Genomic DNA, 23,017 nt, shown 5'->3' with positions numbered 1-23,017 from the left:
AGAAAGTAATTAGATTTGTGCATCTAAGCAAATGGTATTAAGAAAAAAGAAAAGAAGAAAAGAAGACAAAGCCCAGGAAAAGGATGCTAATGTTTCCACACAGAGACAAGGCCATGACAAAATGAAAACAAAACCTCCTTAATTAGCAAATTATAGCATAGGGGCTGATAAACCTCTGCACATTGTGGCTGACCACCCACTTGTTGCTCCTCCCCTCTCATCATCTCCACAAATGAGAATACCTGTAATGTTTATCTCTAAAGCAAATGATAGAAGGAGGAAAGGTTTCTAAATACATTGAACATAAGAGGCTATGCTAAACCACCACTCTATGAAAACAGAATGACTGGTGTTTTGTCAACATTCCTGCTGATGCCACAACCAACAGGTTGCGACAAGTACAAAAAGCAAAGGATCCTGGCACCCAGACTTGGTAAACCCAGAGGCTGATGATCTGTACTGTTAATCAGGTACTTTTCTTTTCCAACATGTATTTGCTTTTGGAATATTTCCCTGTCCACATGAGATGGACAGGGGAAAGAAAAGACATGAAATTTCCCGGCCTGTACTCCTCTAAAATGTCACCTCACAGCATGTCCCCAGTACCAAGCCAAGAAATGGCTTACTCAGGCTCTTAGCCAACTGGCATGAACCCGAAGATTACTTGACCTCCTGGAGGGCGATCTTTTTCCCACACAACAAACCTCACAATTTACCTTGCAACAGTCCCAATATTAATACCATATTACTTCTGTGATATAGAACAGGGATCAGAAAACTTTCTGTAAAGTGCTGGATGTTAAAGTTTAGGATCTGTGGGCCATTCGATCTCTGTTGTAACTCCTCAGTTCTGCCTTTATAGGAAGAAAGCAGCTACAGACAATACATAAACAAATGGATGTTACTCTGTTCAATAAAACTTTATTTACAAACACAGGTGGCTGGCAGTACTTAGCTCAAGGGCCAGAGTTTGCTGATCCTTGATATAGGAAAAGAAACTCAGAAGATTAAGGTTTCTCCTGTTACATAGATAGATAATCCATGGAATACAGCTGAGTCTAATTTTCATATGTATATTTAATTATAGTCCAAATCTACTCATGCAATTCATTCATTTCTCTATTCATTAAAAAAGAAAAAAAAACTGTTCTTATCAATTATGTTCCAGGTACTGTCCCAGAAAAGTAGATCTGCTTTCAAAAATGACAAATAAAATAATACATAAAAACTAGTGAACAAGCCAGGCAAGGAAGGTCTTTACCACATAGAGTGCAACATTTGGGAGAATATATTTTGCAAATATTTACTGAGGTTCTACTGAGTGTCATGCATTCTTCCAGGAGTAAGGTATACTACAGGGAACAAGACAGACAATGACCTCTTACGGCATTTACATTCTCAATAGATGGAAAAAGAATAAATAATGTGACAAACAATAAGCAATAAAAGGTCACATGGTGGTAAGGGCCACAAAAAAATAATACAGTATTATATGACAAAATGTCAGTTAGTAGAATGCAGGAAGGTGGAAGGTAACAGTACTCAAAAAAGACTTCCTGGAAAAATGACTTCCAAGCAAAGACCTGAATAAAAAGAAAAAGCCATCCACGCCAAGCTCTGGAAGAAGAATTTTCCTAGATAATTAAACAGCACATAAAGCCCCTGAGACAGAAATAAGCTGGTCTGGTGGGGAAATAACAAGAAGGCTAATGTCATTTGAGTAATTGGAATAAGGGAAAGGGGATAAATGATGTATCCAGAGAGGAGTCAGGGCAGGGGGCAGATCACCTAGGGCCTCATGGTAAGGAATGCGGATTTTTGTCTCACATAATGAAAAACTGTAGGAAAATTTTAAGGAAAAGAATGATACATTCTTAGTTTAGATTACATTGAACGAATAATTACATGTGAGACAAGTGCTACTGAAAAAGGGCTTAATGTGAAATGGCACAGTCAGGGGTAAAGAAGAGCTGCAATCATCCATGTAAAGGGCCTGCTTGCCCTGGTCCTAACAACCTGAGATCTGCCAGTTGTAGATTGTTTGGGGAGAGGCTTGCTCCTTCCTACAGAGAAATCCAAAAGGTTGTTATAGCTCCAACTGCCCAACTTCTAGGGCCCAGAAAGGTTACTCTGCCTTCTTGGATCTTTTGATTTTAAAATGTAGCAAGCAAAAAAAAAAAACCTAACTATTCGTTGAAAAGCTAATAAGAGGTATTAACTAAAGAGTTCCAATTTGGCATGAAAACCGAGGGTTAATCTCAAATGAACTTGGTAGGGACATTTCTACAACTGGATTTAAAAGGTAATTACTCTTTTAACCTTTCTTGGCAACTGCCGTTCTTTTCTACCTCTATGTATAGATCAAACATGCATTCTATGGTCAAACATGCATATTTTCTTCAAGTTCAGTGACAAGTTTTTAAAAACATACTTATCGATTGCCTGCTCTTTTCACACATTCAGGAAGCCTCTTCTCCCCAATATGTAAAAATAAAACATAGAACATCCTCTCTGCTTTATTTTGCAGGGTCACCAGCCACCAAAACAATGCACTGGTGGGAAATTATTTCCAGTTACTTAAATCCACATATGCACATACTATATGTAAATATGTGTCATTATTGCATGCAGTAACTTGTTACCTACTGGTCTAGAAGTACAAAATTATTTTTCCTCCCAAAGGCACATCTAGCTGACACTCAAGTAATTTAGCATGAAGGATTCAAGCAAATTTTAGCATCTAAAAGCAGTTACAAGGTCTCTTAATTTTCATTATTTCATTCTAGCACCACACAGTTGAGCACTTGATGTCTTTTATTTTTTTTATTATGATGATAACAGAGACATTGTTCAAACGCTCAATAAACATTTCAGGTATATATGGATAAAGAAACATTCATTACACTCAAGGGGACTCATAGTGTAAGTAGAAAAACAGGATTCAAAACAACGAAAATGACAACAACCACATAACATGGAAGTGCAGTACAAACATAATACATGCAGCCTATTATGATAACACCAGAGAGCTCAGCCTGGGAGGGGAAGTGGAATGCATGTATATTTCCTAGAGAAACTGGCAACAAAGCTGACTCTTAAAGAATAAGTAAGTGGACAAGATAGAGTGAATCCAGAACTTCTTGAGATCCTAGATCACTGGCTAAGTACAATCTAGATAATTTTAACAACCACCTACTGTAGACGCAACATCGTTTTGATTAATATCAGGACAGAAGTAATTACAGGATGTAGTACTTTGCTTAAATGATAACTTATAATCTATTTAGGGAGGTAAATTATATATCCAAAATGAACTGTTAATAGTACATGGTAAATTAGAGACTGTAACATGTAGACAATGCATCTATTTGTTCATTCAACAGGTATTTATTGTCTGTCTGCTATGACTATACACTGCTTAAGGCCCTGGGCATATGGCAGCAAACAAACACACAAGGTCACTGGTCTCATGGAGGTCACATTCTAGTGGATATTTATATGGGTTAATATCTGTAATACATGAGTTTTATAAAGATCATCATAATTCTCTGAAACAAAGAATATAAGTAGAGGTTGTTGTTAGTAAAAAAAAAAAAAAAAATGCTGTCAATAGAAACATTTACCCAAGTATTTCAGTAAAACTTTTTCATACTTTAAAATAGTCTGGATGGCAATTCAGAACACATTTTCTACAAATAATCATCAACTCATCAATTTTAGTTAGTGTAAAATATTTACAGTAGACAGACCTTTGTTGTCTGTTACAAGGCATGTTTTTGACTAAATTTATTTATACTTTCAACAACAACGAAAAGACATCATTTGCCAAAGACAAAAGGCTTTCTAAGCATTGCCCCAAATTCTAGAATTTATATGTCTTAAATCTGAGTATTTAAATATACATATCTGTGAATTTCTTCTACACAGGAGAAAGAAAATAATTCAAGAAGCATGGGATCTAAAGAAACATCAACCACTAGATATCTCTCTGCTACAGAAAGACAGAAAGGAATCACAAGAAGGTGGCAAAGACACAAAAGCCATTTGTACTTATTGTCTTCTTAATATCTGGTCCCTCTCAGGTATTTGGTATACTTAACTAACATTCTGAAAAGAGCTATATGATTGAAGAAAGTCAAATGTAGACATATAGCCCAGGTGTTCTACCCAATAAAATGGTGATTTTTGAGCATATTATTTATAAACTTCTTCCCCATCTGATAAGCGAGAATAATACTATCAACCTAACTCACAATTTGTGTTCATTGACAGGTTACTATGCAAAGCTGATTTCCTTGAAAGAAATCTATCATATCAAGAGACAGGTGCCATAATAAGTCCCAACACTTACAGTGGCCAACACATCATTTGCCCCCTTGCATATTTTACTTCTCATTTTGTTTAGTTGCAAGATCAGAAAAGTTGAGAAATGAGATTCAAGAGTGTAAGTCTCGTAAAGTGACTTTTAGTGAAGTCTGTGTCTTACGAAAAATATTTGTAAGAGAATCCAGTTTACCAAATTTCATGGAATGTATCAGATTAACATAAACTATCATCTATCAGCATCTAGCATTGATAACACACATCCTGCACCAAAAACTTTCCTGAGAGCGATGCCATGAGCTGCATAATAATCACCATGCTTTGATTAATTATTTTGCTGAATAGATGAATTAACTGCATTTATACCAATAACCTCAGATTCTGCAGTGCATTGCTTTTTATGCTAACACAACTATTTAGAATTAAAATAGAAATTAGTACAATTTGCAGGACTAAGCAACCAAATAGTTACAGTAAAAAGATTTCCATTTGAATTATCAAAATAAATACATCACAAGAAATTTAGAACCTAAAGTAAGAAGAAAAAAAAAAAAACCCTCTAATTAAGGGAAACTTGAGAGAGCTTTTTAACAAGTTCTTTGCTGAAAGAATTTATTTGGTTTCTTGATCCTCCTACCAATCGCATTAACAATAACAAAAGATATGCAAATTTAAACAGACAATAGTCAAGCCAAACTGCTCTGACTCATACCAACAGGGACACTTTCTGCATATAATCAGCTAGATTCACGTTAGCAAGAGTCAATGTAACCAAAGAACATTTCATAGTTATGCTTGGCTATAATCTGAAAACTATGCCATAATCATTGATCAAGAACAATGTAAACAAAAATCAAATTTATGTCATACAATAAATCAACATGCGAACATGTGCATGACATAAGCCCAATAGAATCATACCCTATCGCTGCTGAATAATTGCATAGCAATAAAAAAATATGCATTACTATGCTTGAATCACCATTTTGACTATATGTTTTAAGTAAACGAAATATTACATTTTTGGTAGACCAGTTCATTCAGGACAATTTAGGACTAAAGTTCCCTCCCCAGCCCCTTCAAAGAATCCAGACTAATTTATAACGATTGAATTCTCATTTAAGCTGTATGGATGGTATACTGACAATAGTAAAAAACTGTTCAACCAAATTAATTTATTTACTATAAAAATAAATTTTGCCAAAGAAAAAACTGCTGCTATAATTATGCCTGAAATTTAAACTATAATTATGAAAAGACTTCAGAATTATGTTTGCTTCCTATTCTTCTGTCCCTATTGGTCTTTTTCACCTGTGTCTATAATAGAAAGATTAACTACAATTTCAGGTTTAGAAACTGACTCTACCGAGTTTCAGTTAATTTGTCAAATAAAGTATCAGTGATCTTAGTTCAGTCCCTAGCGGACAAAAGTAGAATAACTGTTACTTGGCATGATTCAGCAGGCAAAGCTCAAAGTAAGTGTGACAACACGGGGGAAAAAATAAAAGCATTTGTCCTCTCCTTATCTTCTCCAAGGGTTTGCTCTGTTAACAGACTTACTTAAAGGAGAGTGGACTGGCTATGTTCCTACCTTTATGCACGAAATGAATTTTTAGCAAAGATAAGTGGGAGAAAATAATTTTCAAAAACTGACATTGCCGCCCTTCCACTGACATAGTTGAAGACACTTGTTATCTGCTGTTTACCTGTTACTCAATTAAACAGAGAGCAAAGAGAGAAGGAACTGCACAAAGTGTGCTCATATTTTAACAGACATATTTTCAACAGAAACTTTTAAATGCTTTATTGAGAAAAACTGAATAAAGTGTTCATTTTGATTTTTATAAATGGGGATCAACTGCATACTCAACATTAGTATTCATCTGGATACTTAGACTCCCACATGACACTGCTAGTAACTACAATGTCCTGAGAAAGGAGGTATTTCAGGAAGATGGCAAAGCCCATGTGGTGCTCAGCTCAAATCTGCAGGTGCACACCTGGCAACAGTGACCACCAGCTCAATCTCCCCTTTCACACCCAGCAAACAACTTCTTCCTAAAAAGTTCACATTAAAATTTACCTTCCAGATTTTTTTTCCTCAAAGATGCTAAAAGTTTATGACAGAAATCTGTCCTTTACTACTCTGCTACTTGCTAAAATTAAGTTGCTTTTTATATATATATACACAATTTCTCCAGTCACATATCATATTTCACATATACTCCCATTTCATATTAACTTTACTAGAGGGTGAAGAAAAAAATGTATTTGGTGATGACTTCTCACCCTAGCTGCAGAAAATTTCCTGGTATAAAATCCATCTGATTCTAAACTAGTACTGCCATTATTTTCTTTTTTCACTGACTGTCTCAAGACGTTTTCTTTTTCTTTTTTTTTTTTTTTTAACGTTGGGCTTTGACAGAAAAATCAAGCTCAATTTCAAATAAAAGGAAACCAAAAATGTGCCATTGCTAGCACATAATAGGTTGCCACCATAACTTCAAAGGCTTGCACAAGCCTGAAAACGTTGGCTCACCCATAAAGTCACAGGGAGAGAACAGGCTTGGATTTGCAAACACTGCCCCCCAGGAGCAAAAGGTAAACACACAAATGCCCCCCTAAGGAACTCGAAAGTTCGCAGAGATGCAAGAACGGAAAAGGCTCTGCAATTAGAAACTGAAAGCAATCACTTACTTTTTGTAGCCACTGAGTATAATTTTCCATCACATGCTCCAGATGTTGAAGTTTCTGGGAAGAGAAATCTGGTTCCACGTGTGGAGCATCTCTCTGCAGAGCGTTTGTGTTGTACTGGTCTGTCGCACTCTCACGACAGTTCCCGTCGTGTTCTGGAAGAATGAAAGTGTAGGCACACTGCCCATGCTGAATCCGGTTATATCTTCTCCCACCGTTGTCTGGACCTCGGCGCTGGTTGCTGCACCCTATGTGAGTCAGAATGGCAGCGAGGAAAGCAAAGGAAAGGAAAACTGTCATTGTACTGCCAGCACTCTCTTTCCGTGCCTCTCGCAAAACCTGTTCCTTTCTTCTGACCTTTAAACTAGTTTTTATTTTAGGTAAAACTGCTTGTTTGTTTGACTTTTTCCCCCTCAAAGAAAGCTTTTGAAGAAGAATCACAGAAAACTAGCCATTTGTTAGCTTTGCTCTAAAATGTTATTTTTTTTTATTTCATTGTAATGGTAGTTTCCTTAGTTAAAACTTGAGATATTTATTGCATAGTAGCTGAGATTTATTGTTTCCTCTCTGTGTAACCATCCAGCGTGGAGCCTGCCTGAATCAGCTGCGTGTACATATTCTAGACCCTTTCCCCTACCCTATCTGCAGCAGATCTGCTATTTTCTCCCAGACCTCAGTGAGTTTTATTAAGGTTGCACATCCAAGCCAAGCTGGAAGCAGGCAGCCTTTCACAAGATGACTTGACAGGAATGCATGAGTGTGCCCCTATGCTAAGGATTGCTGAAGGCTTGGAGCAGCGGATCGGATCGTCTTACAAATTGGCTAGATGCGCATGACCTCGATCATGTATGGCCCTCCCGCCCCTTCTGCAGACAATTGCCTCCAGCCTTCAGCAGATTTAGGGCAAATCAATAAATAGAGCAGTCCACCTTAATACACTTTCGCTGTGCATGCTGACCTACTAAAACCTAGCAAACTAGCAGTATGTTTTTAAAGTTACTATTTAATTGGGGAACTCTAAAAAGAAATTGGCATGGTGTCCAGTAAAATAATTTTTGTTAGTGAAGGATAAAACTGTATAAACATTAATTTTAAAAAATCATTCTCGACTCTGGAAAAAAGATATTAAAAACCATTTCTAGAGATGGTGTTCTCTCATTGTATTCACTTAGACTTTAAGGAGTTGGAGAAAATTTTCAGGGAGGGTAAAATTAGCAAAAAAAAAAAATTCGTAACTTGTCACTCAAAGGTATATAGACAGCATGTGTATATTGAGCAGAATAAGCTGAGTACTTCCTGAGATACGGATTTTAAATAAAACTGTGTCCTGATCAGAATATAGCTCTGTGTGCTCTATGTACATAAATTGAGCAACTTCCTTACAAAAACAGTATGGTTACAATTTAAGACAGTGGCCAGAGAATTATTAATTCCTGTGGTACATCCTAATCTTAGATTTCACAAGGACCTCTTTGGTGTTGCTATGGCTATCTTTAACCGTGGTAAGGAAGTTCCCCATAACGTCTCCTGTGGCTGCACCAGAAAACTCTTTGAGAATAAACATACATAAGGTGTGTCAATGGGCCAGGAAAGGGCTGTATGGGCTAAATCTCTGCTTCTATTAAGTAAGAAATAATAATTATCCAAAGATAATTTTCCACATGTAGAGTGTAAACATTTGCACAAAAGGATCAGCAAAACATAAAGAATAGATGATAATTATAGAATTAAGGTTATGGCGCTAAGTTCTTTACTAAGTGCGTGCAGAAAACATGAATTACGAGCAGAGGCTTTCATCAAGAACTGGGAGGGATTTTCAGGAATGGAGCTTCTCAACTGTAGTCATGATATAAAAACAGAAACCACAGATGTTGACTCTTGTGTTCTCAGGGTACAGGTCAATGGGTAAAGGGCAATAAGGTTAGAGATTGGTGTGTAGGGAAACGTTAGAGAAGAGGGCAAAACAAATTCCAGAAAAAAATGTGATCTCCTTGAGAGATAAAAAATTGTTCCAAAATTAATCAGTCTTTTCCATATCAAACAACAAATTTCTGATCTGAGAGAAATGGAAGCAAAGAATACCAAACATAGCAATAAAGTCCTTGAACTGCCTCTGCAGCTTCCTTCTGTTGTCTGACTTGTCACTCGTGTGGAATAAAAACAATGGCATTTATTAAGGGCTTAATACTTTCCAGGTCTGTGCACATACTACTTGCACACGATCTCATTTAATTATCCTAATGAACCCAAAACATGGATATTATGTTTAATCCCATTTTATTGACGGGAAAACTGAGTCACAGAATGCCAAAGTGGTCACAACCCACATAGCTAGCTAGGAATGGTGCCAATGTGTAAACTCTGGCCAACTGATTCTAAGCCTGTCCTTGTAAGCTCCGAGCCATCCAAAAGGCTTCCAAAAGGGCTCCAGCTGCACTGATTCACAGTTGTAAAGCAGACTAAGTGATGGTACTGAGAAGTAAAACAACTGATTAAAAAGTGAGGTCATACCACCAAAGTGATTTAATCTTTCCCCTGTACGGAAGAAACCAACAAGAGTGGCAGGTAACCCATGCAATAGAGTTTTTAAGGGCCCATAGGGATGAAGTAAACTGGCAAGGCACAGATTGTCTAAGAACATTTTCCAACAATGCTTGCTTTGAAAATTATTCCTGGAAAGAAGAGAGTCCAAAACCAACACCTTAAGTGATTTGTTAAAAACTAAATATAGCTGAAAATCAGCAGAAGACACAACAGTGAGTAGAGAGGTTTCTATTAAAGTGTTTCTGTGTTTTATAACAACCAAGATTTAAAAATCTGTTCCTCCATGGGATGTGGGTGTGTGTGAATCTACATGTGCTTGTTCATATAAACTTTTCCAATCTGAAAAAATGAAATGAAGGAATTCACAATTTCCTGAGGGAAAAGTAGACAACCAAGAAAAGACAGCTGAAATGCAAGTACAAAAAAAGGGAGAGGGGGCAGAGAGACAGTAAAAGAAACTGATTTCTTTCTTTTCCAGAAAAACAAAGAAACAAAAACCATGACACTGAAAGTATTAATGTCATTCTGGGAAAAAAAAAAAAGATGTCTTAAGATGAATTTTAAGTAGCTGGAAAACAGAGGGGCATGTACAATGAACTCATATGTTTTAGGACTTGAGTTGAGAAGACACTGGGTGCATTTGAGGCTCCTCGTGATATGCTAAAGATTGTAAGCTTCCAAGGACCTGAACCTAACCAAAGGCATTAATGGTGGGTCATTGTTCCTGACTATTCAGAAATGGTGCAGTTTAGGAGACTTCAGAGTTTAGGAAGGAATTTGAAAAACAGGCTATATTTAAAAAAGAAAAAAATCCCTCTGTCACACCTCCAAAACGGGAAAAAAAAAATTCTAAAGAATTAAATAATTGTATTCACTTGAATACTGACTGAGGCAACTTGATCTTGAAAGCTCTGTATCTGTGTGTGTGTGTGTATGTGTGTGTGTGTTTCCTCCATTACTAGAGCTCTGAAATAGGGAGGTTTATGCTTTAAGTGTCTGATCTCTTATCTACAATAGTCCTAGTAAACATTAGCCTCATCCAGAAATTTCCAGTGAGACAGGGAACACCATTTATATGGGAACCTGAGGCCCTAAATCTCTCCTAACAGCTAGTCTTTGTTACTTCCTTTGTGAAGCTTTCTTAATTTCTCCAGGCCCAATAAGTGACTCTCTCTGATGTGTTTCAATAACCTTCTTTTCATATCTCCATAATGGTACTTCTCACACTGCTTTTCTAATTATTTCTTTTTTGGTCCATCTCCCCCTCTAGCTGCAAGCTCATAAAGTAATCTGCTCTTTCATCACTGATTTCCCAGCACTTACTATGCATTTTGGTTGAAGGAATGAGAGAATAAATGAATGAGTGAATGAGCTAATTCAATTACTTAGTATCTGACCATTATATAACTGGCCACATCTGTTGCATTTTGGCAGGTGAGTCTACCTAAAATTGGGGTGAAACAAAATTTATTCTAAAGAATGGGTTAGATATAAGAACATGCTACAATAATAATGCATAACATTTTCTAACCCATAACAAATTAATTTCCTCATTTAACATTGACAGCACCCCCATAATTGCGTATTATTATTTCAGATGAGAAAAATTGTAGCACATAGAGGTAAATTACCCAAGATCTATGATCCCTTACGTAGCAGAGCAGGAATTTGATCCTCAATCCGTCTAAATATGGGGCCCACATTCATATCCCTCCAAGCTATAATGCCTTCAGCAATGTCTCAGTACAGGGAAATAGGAAGAAAGCATTTCTTAAATTGAGGGGACAGGAACAATATGGCATCTATAACTAAGATGGATCTTCTTCTCCTCTTAACCATGGCCTTCATGGATTCATGTTATGATCTTCTAAAACAGAGCTAATGTTAAGGAAAGATGCACCAGTATGGTTTTCCCATCCACTAACAAACATCCAATCTGATTGTTCAGGTTATACTTAGGATGAATTCTCTATGTTTAGTCCTTTGCTATATTGCCTGTTATACATACTGCTATGTATGTATATACATAGTTTATTTCTCAAAAACACCATCAAGTACTCCTCTAGTATTCATACAGACCTCAATGATGGCAAAAGGGGCGAGAAAGCATTCTCCTCCCTTGTATACTGAACACAATGTCATTCAGCACGTATTATGTTAGATATATTCTTGAAACACATTCTGTATTCTAAAGACATCATATTTGATGGCTCTGCTCTGGCAGTTTCAGGGTTCAAGAATACCAGGAGGGCTATGGTAGTGGCAGCTATGTCTAAAAGGAAGCACTTGGCTGTAATCCCTGGAGGCAGAGCCAAGACCCCTTCACTCAACTATGTAGGCATCAAAGGTATCCACAACAGATGGAAATACCACAGGGCGCTAAAACAGAAAAACAAGAAGATGAAGGAAATCACCTGGTGACTGACGGCACTTCGTGAGTACATGGGAAATATCCATTGGTAACTCTCAAATGAACTGGAAAGACTACAAAGAGGTAGAGACACCGCAGTGGGTGGGGTGAGGAAGACACTGCAGTGGGTTGAGAAATATATGTAGGTAAAGAACATAAGTAAATAGCCCCCTGCCTTCTGACGAGAGAAATTTCTGGTAATCGGTGGATGTCTTGCTATCTAAGACAGTTTTTAAAATGGTAGCTATGTATAAGTTGGAAAGGGCTCAGACAGAATTACCTTGTTCCACATAACAAAAGTAGAGAAGGGACTCAAGGGAAGATCTGGGAATAGAGATGAGCTAGAGAGGTTTGGAGATGAGTCAGAAGAGAAAGGAAACTTGTGGCTGTGTGGCTATGAGAAACTCAGGAAGATATAGCAAGTACAGAGGTCTGCAATGAAATGGTGTTTCCTGTGAGATAAAATCCCTCTTTTTTCAGCAAAACACATGCTTTTGGGCAAGTGACCTCTTCAGTATGAATGAGAAGAATCATTCTTGCTCCATACATGGAGCTAACATCTGAGTTAGACTGTTAACGTGAACACAAATAATTTATTTCAATTTGGTCTTTCACACTAGATTGGAGCCTCCCCAGAGCTGGGACTGCATTTGTCTTATTGATCATTTTACCCCCTTTTTCTGGCACATAGGGAGCAACTGATAAATATTTGTGATCCAGCTGACTGTCTAACTCATTCACTTTGATTCCTGATTATGAGATCTGAAGACATAGAAGTATCCCCCTCCCCTGTAGGTTCTCTTGCCTAGGTTCCAAGACCTCACTTTCTGGAGAGTCACATAGGAGATCAGGACCCATATACTACAAAGCAAATCCCAGAAATTGCAGTGGAATAGTACCCAATAGTCCTAGTCACCCAGTGGGAAGGCTGAAGAACCATTCAAGAAACATTATAGAAATACCTTCCAGGGTGAGGTTACTTGTTAATTCTACAACAGAGATAACTTCTACAAGTACCCAAGTAATAAAAGAAAACAAACAGCTGGAAACTGTAACAAGTAAAAATACAGATGCCAACATTCCCCTCATACCAGAATGGAGAAAGATTTCCAGTGGAGACCCAGTGAGATGAGATTTTATTATGGGAAAAAGCATATAAACCGCTTTGCATTTATTAACTGTCTTCTTTCTTCTCTTTTTCCCCATAGAAGTCTTGATTCCTACATGAGAGAAAAATGCAAAGTTCTCTCTGTCTCAGCTTTTACAACTTCAGGAAGAACATGTATTTTACATTTCTTCTCAGAAACTCAGAACATGATTGGAAAGGAATGGCGAGAATCAATATGTGATGACTCAAGTACCCAATGGCACATGGATGGTGACTAATCCTCGTAGCCAAAGCTGATAAATGACCTCCACTGAGCAGTGACTCGAAGATACAGGGCTTTCTGTGATTATTTTTGTGATTAGAGAGTTGTGACAACCTCTGCTTATCGGAGGTTAGATGAACTGCTCAGTAGTAGTTAAGGTGGGGGGCAAATTGCTTTCTCTTTGTTTTTGCTTATTTCTTGTTTATACTATTAAACAAAATTGAATTACATTGAGTAAGATATTTAATTCTTCTAAGATTAGTTTCCTTACCCCTAAAACGAGGATGATAATACAGTCTCAGTGTATGATACTGAGGATGATAATACAGTATACAGGGGGTTGTGAAGATTAAATATAATAATGGGTATAAGATACTGAACACTATATCTAAAGCATATCAGGTACTTCAAATGTTAATTCTTATTTCTAAATTTGAGCTCTTCCCTTGTGCTCAAAAATGATCCTACTTTTAAACCTATTTTGTTGAATTTTATGACTATATTGACCTAACTCCATTCCCTATCATTTCATCCTCTCACTTATTTAAAATTACTTCTGAACCTCTTAAAAATCACTTTTAAGTGACTAATATGGAACAGTGACGACATTCACAATGTCAGTTCACATAAACAGTTCTGGTTTCCTTGAAGTCAGGGACAAATGCTTCCTGCCTCATGACTGCATCCTCAGCACTTGGAATAGTGAGTGCCTGACACATAAAACATGTTCAATAAATATTTGTTGAATGAATGAAAGAAGTTGGAAATAATTTAGAAAGAATATACTATTCCACAGAGACATCTAGTAGGGCAGACAAATATATAAACCAGTCATACTCAGTAGTGTGATATGAATTTTATTCCCTAGGAACCATGGGAGAAATGTGGATGCCATTTAAGGCTTCATCACTATAACTTGTTATCAGACTCATTTCTGGCCAATTCAACTAGATAACCTTATTTTCAAGAGCTTCTTTTATGACTCGACTTGTGGCATATATCACCCTATTCTGTTTCCTAGGATGAGGAAATAAAGTGGCAAGTGTTTGCCTCTGATAAAATGAAAAAGAACTGAAACACTCTACTATTAATCTTATAAGAAATATATAGCTTGGCACAACTTTTACATTAGCAAAGGGAATCTTATTTTATCTAGTTTTTCTCCAGTACTAAATTTGCTTCCACTTAGGCTCTAATCAGATTAAGAATTTGGCAATTCAATTAGAAAATAAATTCCAGTGGTATAAAAAGTTGTGAAAATATATGGTTTAACCAGGCTCTTAGTTCATAAGTTGATGGGCAAAAACTGGTATTTTTCAATGTTAACCTTAAATGAAGTACCCATTAAATCTGAAAACTTTTTTTTTTTTCTTTGAACTTGTACTTTCATTGAACTTCTTCTTCATCCTCCTCTTGTGGTTAGTACAAATCTTTAAAAGGGAGAATTGTGGCAAATAAAGAAAGGCTAGAAGATCAGAATTAAATGACTAAAAAAAATCAGGAAAGACTGTCATAACCATTTCATTCTCTGTAGTTAAAATTCCTTTTTCTTATGATATATGTAGATGGGTCATGTTTAATTCCAGAGGCATAAAACAGCTTGTATATTTTGTAAAATGTTTCCCAAATTTATATTATGTTCACCCTCAGTGTATGTATCAAAACTGCATACCTGCCCCTTGTACTGTTGTTTACCTACTAGTTTCCTTAATTCAAATGTAAACTTTCTTTGTATCTTGGATTTGCCTTAAGTAAGAGTATCAGGAAAACCAATCACAATCGCAGGCGCTTTTTCCTAATGTATATTACAATGAACACAGAATGCTAAAAAGACTATCCGGCCACAAACCACCCATTACGTATTTCATGTCCTCAGTGGAATGTGTACCACACTTTGGGAAACATAACGTAGTGCTATCTATCTACAGTAGGGTACTCTCTCTTTGCAAAATGAATGAAAAACAATACCTCCTGTCCACGTATCTGTGGAAAAGACTGTGATAAGCTGCTGAGTCTGCACTGGATTGCTCCCATTCTGCAGTCAAATCAGAAAAAGAAAAAAAGCTTTTGAAACAGAGTCTCCCATACACATGCTGCCAGAGAACACATGAAGAACTTCCCTCCCTCTCAACCTGGAAGTGACAGTGCAGGATCAGCAGCAGCCCTGCTTGTAATGCTGTCTTCTAACAGAAATGCCCCACTGAAGGCCTGAAATTGAGACTAATGATTGACTAGGAATTTCAACAGCTCTTCTCTTGAGTCTGGCAAGGGAAAAAATGGTGAGGTTATTTAGTGTCTGAAGAGTAACTCTTCACTCCTTTTTCGTCTTGTTTTTGGATGAGTGCTGGGGAAACAGTAAACAAATTTCTCCTCAAGAGTTACATTCCCCCTTGAAGAATTTACATTCCTTCCTGACATCCCTCAAAGAGCCATAAAAACACATCAGTTCAAAAGTGGGAAAGGAGAGTTAATATTTAAAGGAGCCGTTAAGAATAAATTACTCTCAGTTTAATAATAGCTAACATTTGAGTACCTACGATATGTCCAAGATTGTGCTAATCATTGTACCTGCATTATCTGTTCTGTTAGAATCACAATAACTCAATATGCAGGAACTTTTATTACCATCATTTTACAGAGGAAATAAACTTAGAAACTTCAATCAGAACTCAATCCCAGGACTTTCTGATTCCAGAGGTGAAACTTTTAACAATTACATATATAGAAACCCTCTGTAAATCCCTTGAAAGGACTTGCTCTTTTGGATTCCCAGAACTAGTTATCTACCTAATTTTTCACATACTTTCCCTATTTATTAAACCAACAAGAAGCATAGAGCCTGATAGCCAATTACACCAAAGGAAAGTTGTAATAGTTGAAAATGAGAGCCATCAATAGAAGTTAATAATTATATTTAACAGTATGTCAATCATTTTATATACATTATCAAATTTAAACAAGCATATCAAACCCATTTCACAGATGAACAATCTAAAGTTTTAGAAAATAAGAAACTTGACCCAGGTTGAACAGAAGTGGCATTTTAACCAGGCCATCTCATTTTAGGACCCAATCATCACACTAACAAAATTGTCTAAAACAGAGGTGCCTGAGTGGCTCAGTGTATTAAACCTCTGCCTTCGGCTCAGGTCATGGTCTCAGGGTCCTGTGATCAAGCCCCACATCAGGCTCTCTGCTCACCAGGGAGCCTGCTCCCCCTCTCTCTGTCTGCCTCTCTGCCTGCTTCTGATCTTTCTCTCTGTCAAGTATAAATACAATCTTTTTAAAAAATTGTCTAAAATAAGTGGCAAAAAAAAAAAAAAAACCAACAAACAACAAAACCAAAACATTTATAAGGTATTTATATGGAGGAGGTTAGCCAGTTGTATTTTCATCTTCACTGAGTAAAAAAGACAAGATTAATCCCTTGTCCTTAAAGTTGTATCCCAGGCTGGCAGCATCAGCATCACCAGGTATATTGTTCATAAAATACAATCCCAGGTTCCACCCGAACTATTGAATCAGAAACCTGAGTATGGGAGTCAGCTTATTTTTTACAAGTCTCACAAATATTCTGATGCTCATCCTTTTGAGAACCACTTGTTTGATTCATTAATTCCTTACCCTAACAGAACCTTAGGATCACTAGTGGATTTTACATAAATAAGATGCTGGGCTTGTCTCTAGAGATTCTAATTCAGTTATCTCTGATGCAGCATAGACAAGGATTGTTAAAAAAAAAAAAAAAAGGTCACAGGTGGTATTAATGTACAGCCATGGTTAAAAAACAATGGCTTAACTGAGAGAGTTAACCCAAGAAGAAATGCTGTGAAAAGAGCTAGACTGGGTCTAGACAAAGAAATAAGTAGTAAACTTACTTAGACAAACCTAAAAACATTTCTGGAGAGTCTTTAATTCTAGGATTATAAAACAATGACCTCGGTGCTATAAAGTGTTATATGTTTAATTTCTGGAGCATTTAAGGACACAAAATGACAGCAGATTAAATAAACTAGACCCAAGAGGTTAAGTATATCCATGGTTCATATTGTTTGCTATTGTTGAAGTAATTTATCTCATAAATTTCTATTTTTAAAGCCTTTAAGGAATAAAATATTTCTGTCTTTATCACTCAGGAGCACAATGATGACCCTCATCTAATAATTTATAATTGCTACTATGATGACATTTTCATCTTTTTCACAAAGCATTCTTACTTGTCCCTCCCAAAATAAGCAGCTCATACCTATATTCTTATCTCTAACTGTTCCAATATCTGGTTTCTCACTGAGATGAATAAAAGCCTGGGAAATCAGCAATGAGAAGTAAATTGTCCTAAATGAAATACAGAAGGTTTAGAATTACTGGTTGAATCCTCTGATTATAAAACCTATACAGATTCTACATCTTTCACAAGGAAACCATGAGCTTCAGGAGTAACTATTGTATCAAATTGGCATTACACGTCTACAGCAGCACTATTCACAGTAGCCAAAAGGTGAAAACAATCCAAATGTCCACAAATAGATGAATGTATAAACAAACAGTGGTACATCCTTACAATATGATATTATTCAGCCACAAAAGGGAATGAAGTACCGATAGATGCTACCACATGGATGAATCTCCAAAGCATCATTCTAAGTGAAAGATGGCAGATAAAACTGTCATACATTGTGATTCCATTTATATGAAATATCCAGAATAGGTAAATCCGGAGCAACTAATCAGATGAGTGGTTTTCTAGGGACTGCATGTAGAGAGGAGTAGAGAGTGACTACTTAATTAGCATTAGATCTTTCAAACTGATGAAATGGTATGGACCTACTAGTGGTAATGGTTGCACAACACTGTGAATGTACTAGTAAATTGTATGCTTTAAAATGGTTAAATTTAATGTTATGTGATATCACCTCAATAAAAAATAATTTTAACAATAACTGGCACCACATTTCCAAAAAGCACACTTGGAATCTGTATTCTGATTGGATTACCATGATATGCATTGAAACAAATGTATTTTTTAAAACTTTTATTTTGATATTATAGATATTATATATAAATATATAGAAATAATATAGATATTATATATAAATATAGATATTATATATACATTTATATATAGACATTATATATAAATCCTATTATAGATAAATAGGAATCTCCAAAGTTGGTACAGGAAGGACTCACATACCTTTCACTGTTTCTCCATTGGTATATCTTCTCAGTAATTATAATTTTAGTATAATATTACAATCAGGAATTGACCTTAGTACAATGTGCATATATAGATCTTTATCATTTTATCACATGTATAAAATCATATAACCACCATAAGCAAGATACAGAAATATTCCACCACCACAAAGGTCTACCTCATTCTATTACTCTGCAGTCATACACTTTCTGTTTAACACCATCACTAACCCATGACAGCTGATATGTTTTTCCATCTCCAAACTTTTTCACTTCAAGGATGTTTATAAATGGTATCATGTAGTATATTATCTCTTGAGGCTGGCTCTTTTTTCATTCATCATAATGTCCTTGAGATCCATCCAAGTTGTTGTGTACTCATTTTTTGTTCTTACTGAGTACTATTCTATGGTATGGATACCACAGTCTGTTTAATCATAAACTATCAACGGAGAGTTTGGTTGTTTCTACTTTGGGGCTATAACAAATAAAGCTGCTAAGAAAAATTGTGTACAGGTTTTAGTGTAGACATAAATTTCCACATCACTATAATAAATGCCCAGGAGCAAAAATGCTGGATTGTATGGTAAAAGTGTATTTGTTTTTTAAGAAACTGCCAAACTGGGCACCTGTGTGGCTCAGTTATATGTCTGACTCCTGATTTTGGCTCAGGTCACAATATCAGGGTCATGATCTTAGGGTCAATAGATGGAGCCCTGTGTTGGGCTCTGCGCTGGGTGTGGAGCCTGCTTAAGATTCTTTCTCTCCCTCTCCCTCTGCCTGCCACAACAAAAAAGAAACTGCCAAACTGTTTTCAAGAGTGTCTATGACATTTTACATTTCTACCAGCAATATACAAGAGATCCACTTTCTCCAATCCTTGCTGGATGATTATTTGGTAATATCAGTATTTCTTATTTTGGCTATTCTAAGAAATGTGGAGTAATATTTTATCATGATCTAAACTTGCACTCTCCTTGTGACTGGTGATATTAAATACTTCTGCATGTGCTACGGTATACCTTTGTCACTGAAATTTCTCTTCATGTCTTTGCCCGTTTTCTGATTGGATTATTTGTGTGTGTGTTTAATATTGACTTGTAAGAGTTGTTTGTTTGCTTTTACTGCGTTTTAAAAAATATATATATATTCTAGGTATAAGCCCTTAGTTACATGGTTGGCCAATATTTCTCCTAGTCTGTAGGAGAAATATTTATCTTTTTATCTGTTTATCTGTTTAAATAGATAAACAGTTTAAAGTCTGTTTATCTTTTTAAATTTCTTTCTTAATGAAGTCTTCATAGTACAAGAATTTCTAATTTTGATAAAGTCTAAATTATCCTATTTTTCAATGAATCATGATGTTGGTGTCTTTTTTAGGAAATCTTCACAAAGTACTAAAGGTTTTATCCTATGTTATCTTCAATTTGTATTTTAATTTTAAATCTCAACCATTTTAAGTTATTTTTTGTATAACATGAGATATAAGTTAAGCTTTTTTTTTGCTTATGGATATCCAATTGCCTCAGCACTATTTATTAAAAAAATTATTCTTATATTGAATTGCTTTTGCAACTTTATAGTAAGTAAATCAACAGGCTGTATTTGTGTGGGTCTATTTCTAAGTTATTTATTCTTTCTATATGTCTCTCCCTTCACCAGTACCGTACCACTACACAGTCTTGGTTTCTATAGTTTATGATCGTTCTTTTTTTTTGAGAGAGAGAGAATGTATACATGCAAGCTAGGGAACAGGGATGGAGAGGGAGCTGTGGCAGAGGGACAGGTAGAATCTTAATAAGCAGGTTCCACACCCATCACAGACCCCAATGAGGTGGGGGAGGGGGCTCTATCTCATGACCTTGAAATTAAAGAATGGGATGCTTAACCAACTGAGCTCAGGTGCCCCTGTATACCAACATTCTTAAACACAGGTAAAGTGATTCTTTCTACTTTTTCTTTTAAAACGTTGTTATGCTATTCTAGCTCCTCTGCTTTTCCAAATAAATTTTAGAATAATTTTGTCTAAATCTATAAAAAAATCTTGCTGATACATTTATAGAAAACTACATGCTAATTTGAGGAGAACTGACATGTTGGCTATTCTTTACCTTACTGTGTCTTTTGATTCATGGATGTGACATGCCTTTCCATTTAAGATCTTTCATTTCTTTCATCAGTATTCTGCAGTTCTCAGTACACAAAGGCTACAGGTTTTATTAAATTTATACCTGTTTCATTTTTGAGTGATTACAAGTGCTATTGTTTTTTGATCTTGGCTTCTGCCTTTTCATTGCTAGTGAACAGAAACATAATTGATTTTTGAATGCTTATTTATATCCTGCAAACTTCTTTAACTCACTTATTAGTTCCAAAAGTTTATCCTCTTATACTGTTGGTGGAAATGCAAATTGGTGCAGCCACCTTAGAAAACTGTGTGGGGGAGTGCCTGGGTTAAGCCTATGCCTTGGGCTCAGGTTGTGATCTCAAGAGTGCTAGAATGCAGCCCCACATCCGGCTCTCTGCTCTGCAAGGAGCCTGCTTCCCCCCTCTCTCTGCTTGACTCTCTGCCTACTTGTGATCTCTCTGTGTCAAATAAATAAAAAAAAAAAAATCTTAAAAAAAAACAACAGTGGGGAGATTCCTCAAAAAATTAAAAATAGAGCTACTCTATGACCCAGCAATTGCACTACTGGGTATTTACCCTAAAGATACAGATATAGTGGGAAAAAAGAGCCGTATGTACCCCAATGTTCATAGCAGCAATGACCAAAATAGCCAAACTGTGGAAAGAGCCAAGATGCCCTTCAATAGAGGAATGGATAAAGAAGATATGGTCCATATATGCAATGAGATACTACACAGCCATCAGAAAGGATGAATACCCAAATTTGTATCAACATGGATGGGACTGGAGGAGATTAAGCTAAGTGAAATAAGTCAAGCAGAGAAAGTCAATGATCATAAGGTTTTACTTACTTGTGGAGCATAAGGAATAACATGGAGGACATTAGGAGAAAGAAAGGAAAAGTGAATCGGGGCAAATCAGAGAGGGAGGCAAACCATGAGAAACTATGGACTTTGAGAAACAAACTGATGGTTTTGGGGGCTGGGGGGGGTGAACCTGGTGGTGGGTATTAAGTAGGACATGTATTGCATAGAGCATGGGGTGTGGTACATAAACAATGAATCTTGGAACACTGAAAAAATAAAATAAAATTATAAATAAGTAAATACTAGAAGTTTTTTTTTGGTAGATTCCTTGGATTTTCTACATAGATAATCATATCATCTGCAAATAGGGATAGTTTTATTTCTTCCTTCCTAATTTTCTTTGTATTTTATTTTCCTTTTTTGCTTTATAGTCCTGGCTAAAACTTCTACACAATTTCTTCCATAAATTAGAAGAGAAGGGACAGTTTTCAACACAAATATGAAGCCATTATTACATTTATATCAAAACAAGACAATGACAGTACAAAAATAAAAACTACAACAAATATCACTTATGAATATACAAGCAAAACTTCTTAACAAAATGTTAGAAAACAGAATCCAGTAACACATAAGAAGAATTACATAACATGAACAAGTGGGGTTCCCATTTCAAGGATAAAAGTCTGGTTCAATATCTGAAAATCAATGTAATCTACCATATTAATAGGCTAAAGAAGAAAAATCACCAATCATATCAACTAATATAGAAACAGCATTTAACAAAATATGACATCCATTCATGATAATAACTCTCAGGAAAACTAGGAATACAAGGGTTCATTCTCAACTTTACAAAATACGACAAATGAGGTATGTTATCTATTCACTGTTATGAATCAGGTACTAATATATGTGCCAAAAATCTACTGTCACTACACTTAGGTTAATAACCAGTAAATTCCACTAAACATACAGTGAGTAAAGTCCACAAGAGAGAAGTTTATAAATTCTACAATGAATCTATAGGGATACTAATTCAAAATGTATTTCATCCCTTGACTTGGAAAGTCTACCTTAGAAACAAAGTAGAATCCTTGTGTTTTTATCTCTACTATTTCATCCATTAATTCAAAAACTATTTACTGAAGCTATACCATATGATTGAAACTGCTGCAGGTGTTGGGAGTACAATAGGGAAACCAACTTTCCTGACACCATGAGACTTACATTCTGATAAGAGGAGATATAAAAAATATACTAAAGTATCAATATATGTCATACTGTATATTATATAATGATTAGTAGTATGAAAAAAAAACGAAATAGGAGGTAAGAGAAATACTGTGAAAGTAAGAAGGAAATACTGCGGTGGTGGTGGATGTAAATAGGATGGTTAGGAAAAGCCTCACTGTAAAGGTGGTACCTGAGCAAGTATTTAAGGAGATGAGTATGCTAGGTAGAATAATGTCCCTTTCCCAAAGATGTCCACATCCTAATCTTTGGAACCCATGAATATGTTATATTACATGGCAAAAAGGACTCT

At 36.0% G+C, this 23,017-nt stretch overlaps 1 protein-coding gene and 1 long non-coding RNA gene across 3 annotated transcripts in view; one reads left to right on the top strand and one right to left on the bottom strand.

The window, feature by feature from the left end:
- ANGPT1 (angiopoietin 1) overlaps positions 1-7,681 on the bottom strand; it is a 252,183-nt gene extending 244,502 nt beyond the window's left edge. For both annotated transcript variants that reach the window (XM_059165779.1, XM_059165780.1), the window contains exon 1: positions 7,021-7,681. In XM_059165779.1, coding sequence (XP_059021762.1) covers positions 7,021-7,317 — 297 coding nt within the window. In that variant the 5' untranslated portion in view covers positions 7,318-7,681. The remainder of the gene's footprint in view (positions 1-7,020) is intronic.
- Positions 7,132-13,602, top strand: LOC131826504 (uncharacterized). Its single transcript, XR_009351626.1, has 3 exons — positions 7,132-7,269; positions 11,786-11,995; positions 13,180-13,602. It is a non-coding gene; the product is annotated as an uncharacterized LOC131826504 (long non-coding RNA).
- The last annotated feature ends 9,415 nt before the right edge of the window (positions 13,603-23,017 follow it).

The sequence above is a fragment of the Mustela lutreola genome, chromosome 3 (assembly GCF_030435805.1).
Source record: "Mustela lutreola isolate mMusLut2 chromosome 3, mMusLut2.pri, whole genome shotgun sequence".
Taxonomy (NCBI): domain Eukaryota; kingdom Metazoa; phylum Chordata; class Mammalia; order Carnivora; family Mustelidae; genus Mustela; species Mustela lutreola.
The sequence above is the reverse complement of the archived record's forward strand: the minus strand, read 5'-3'. Positions and strand labels throughout refer to the sequence as shown.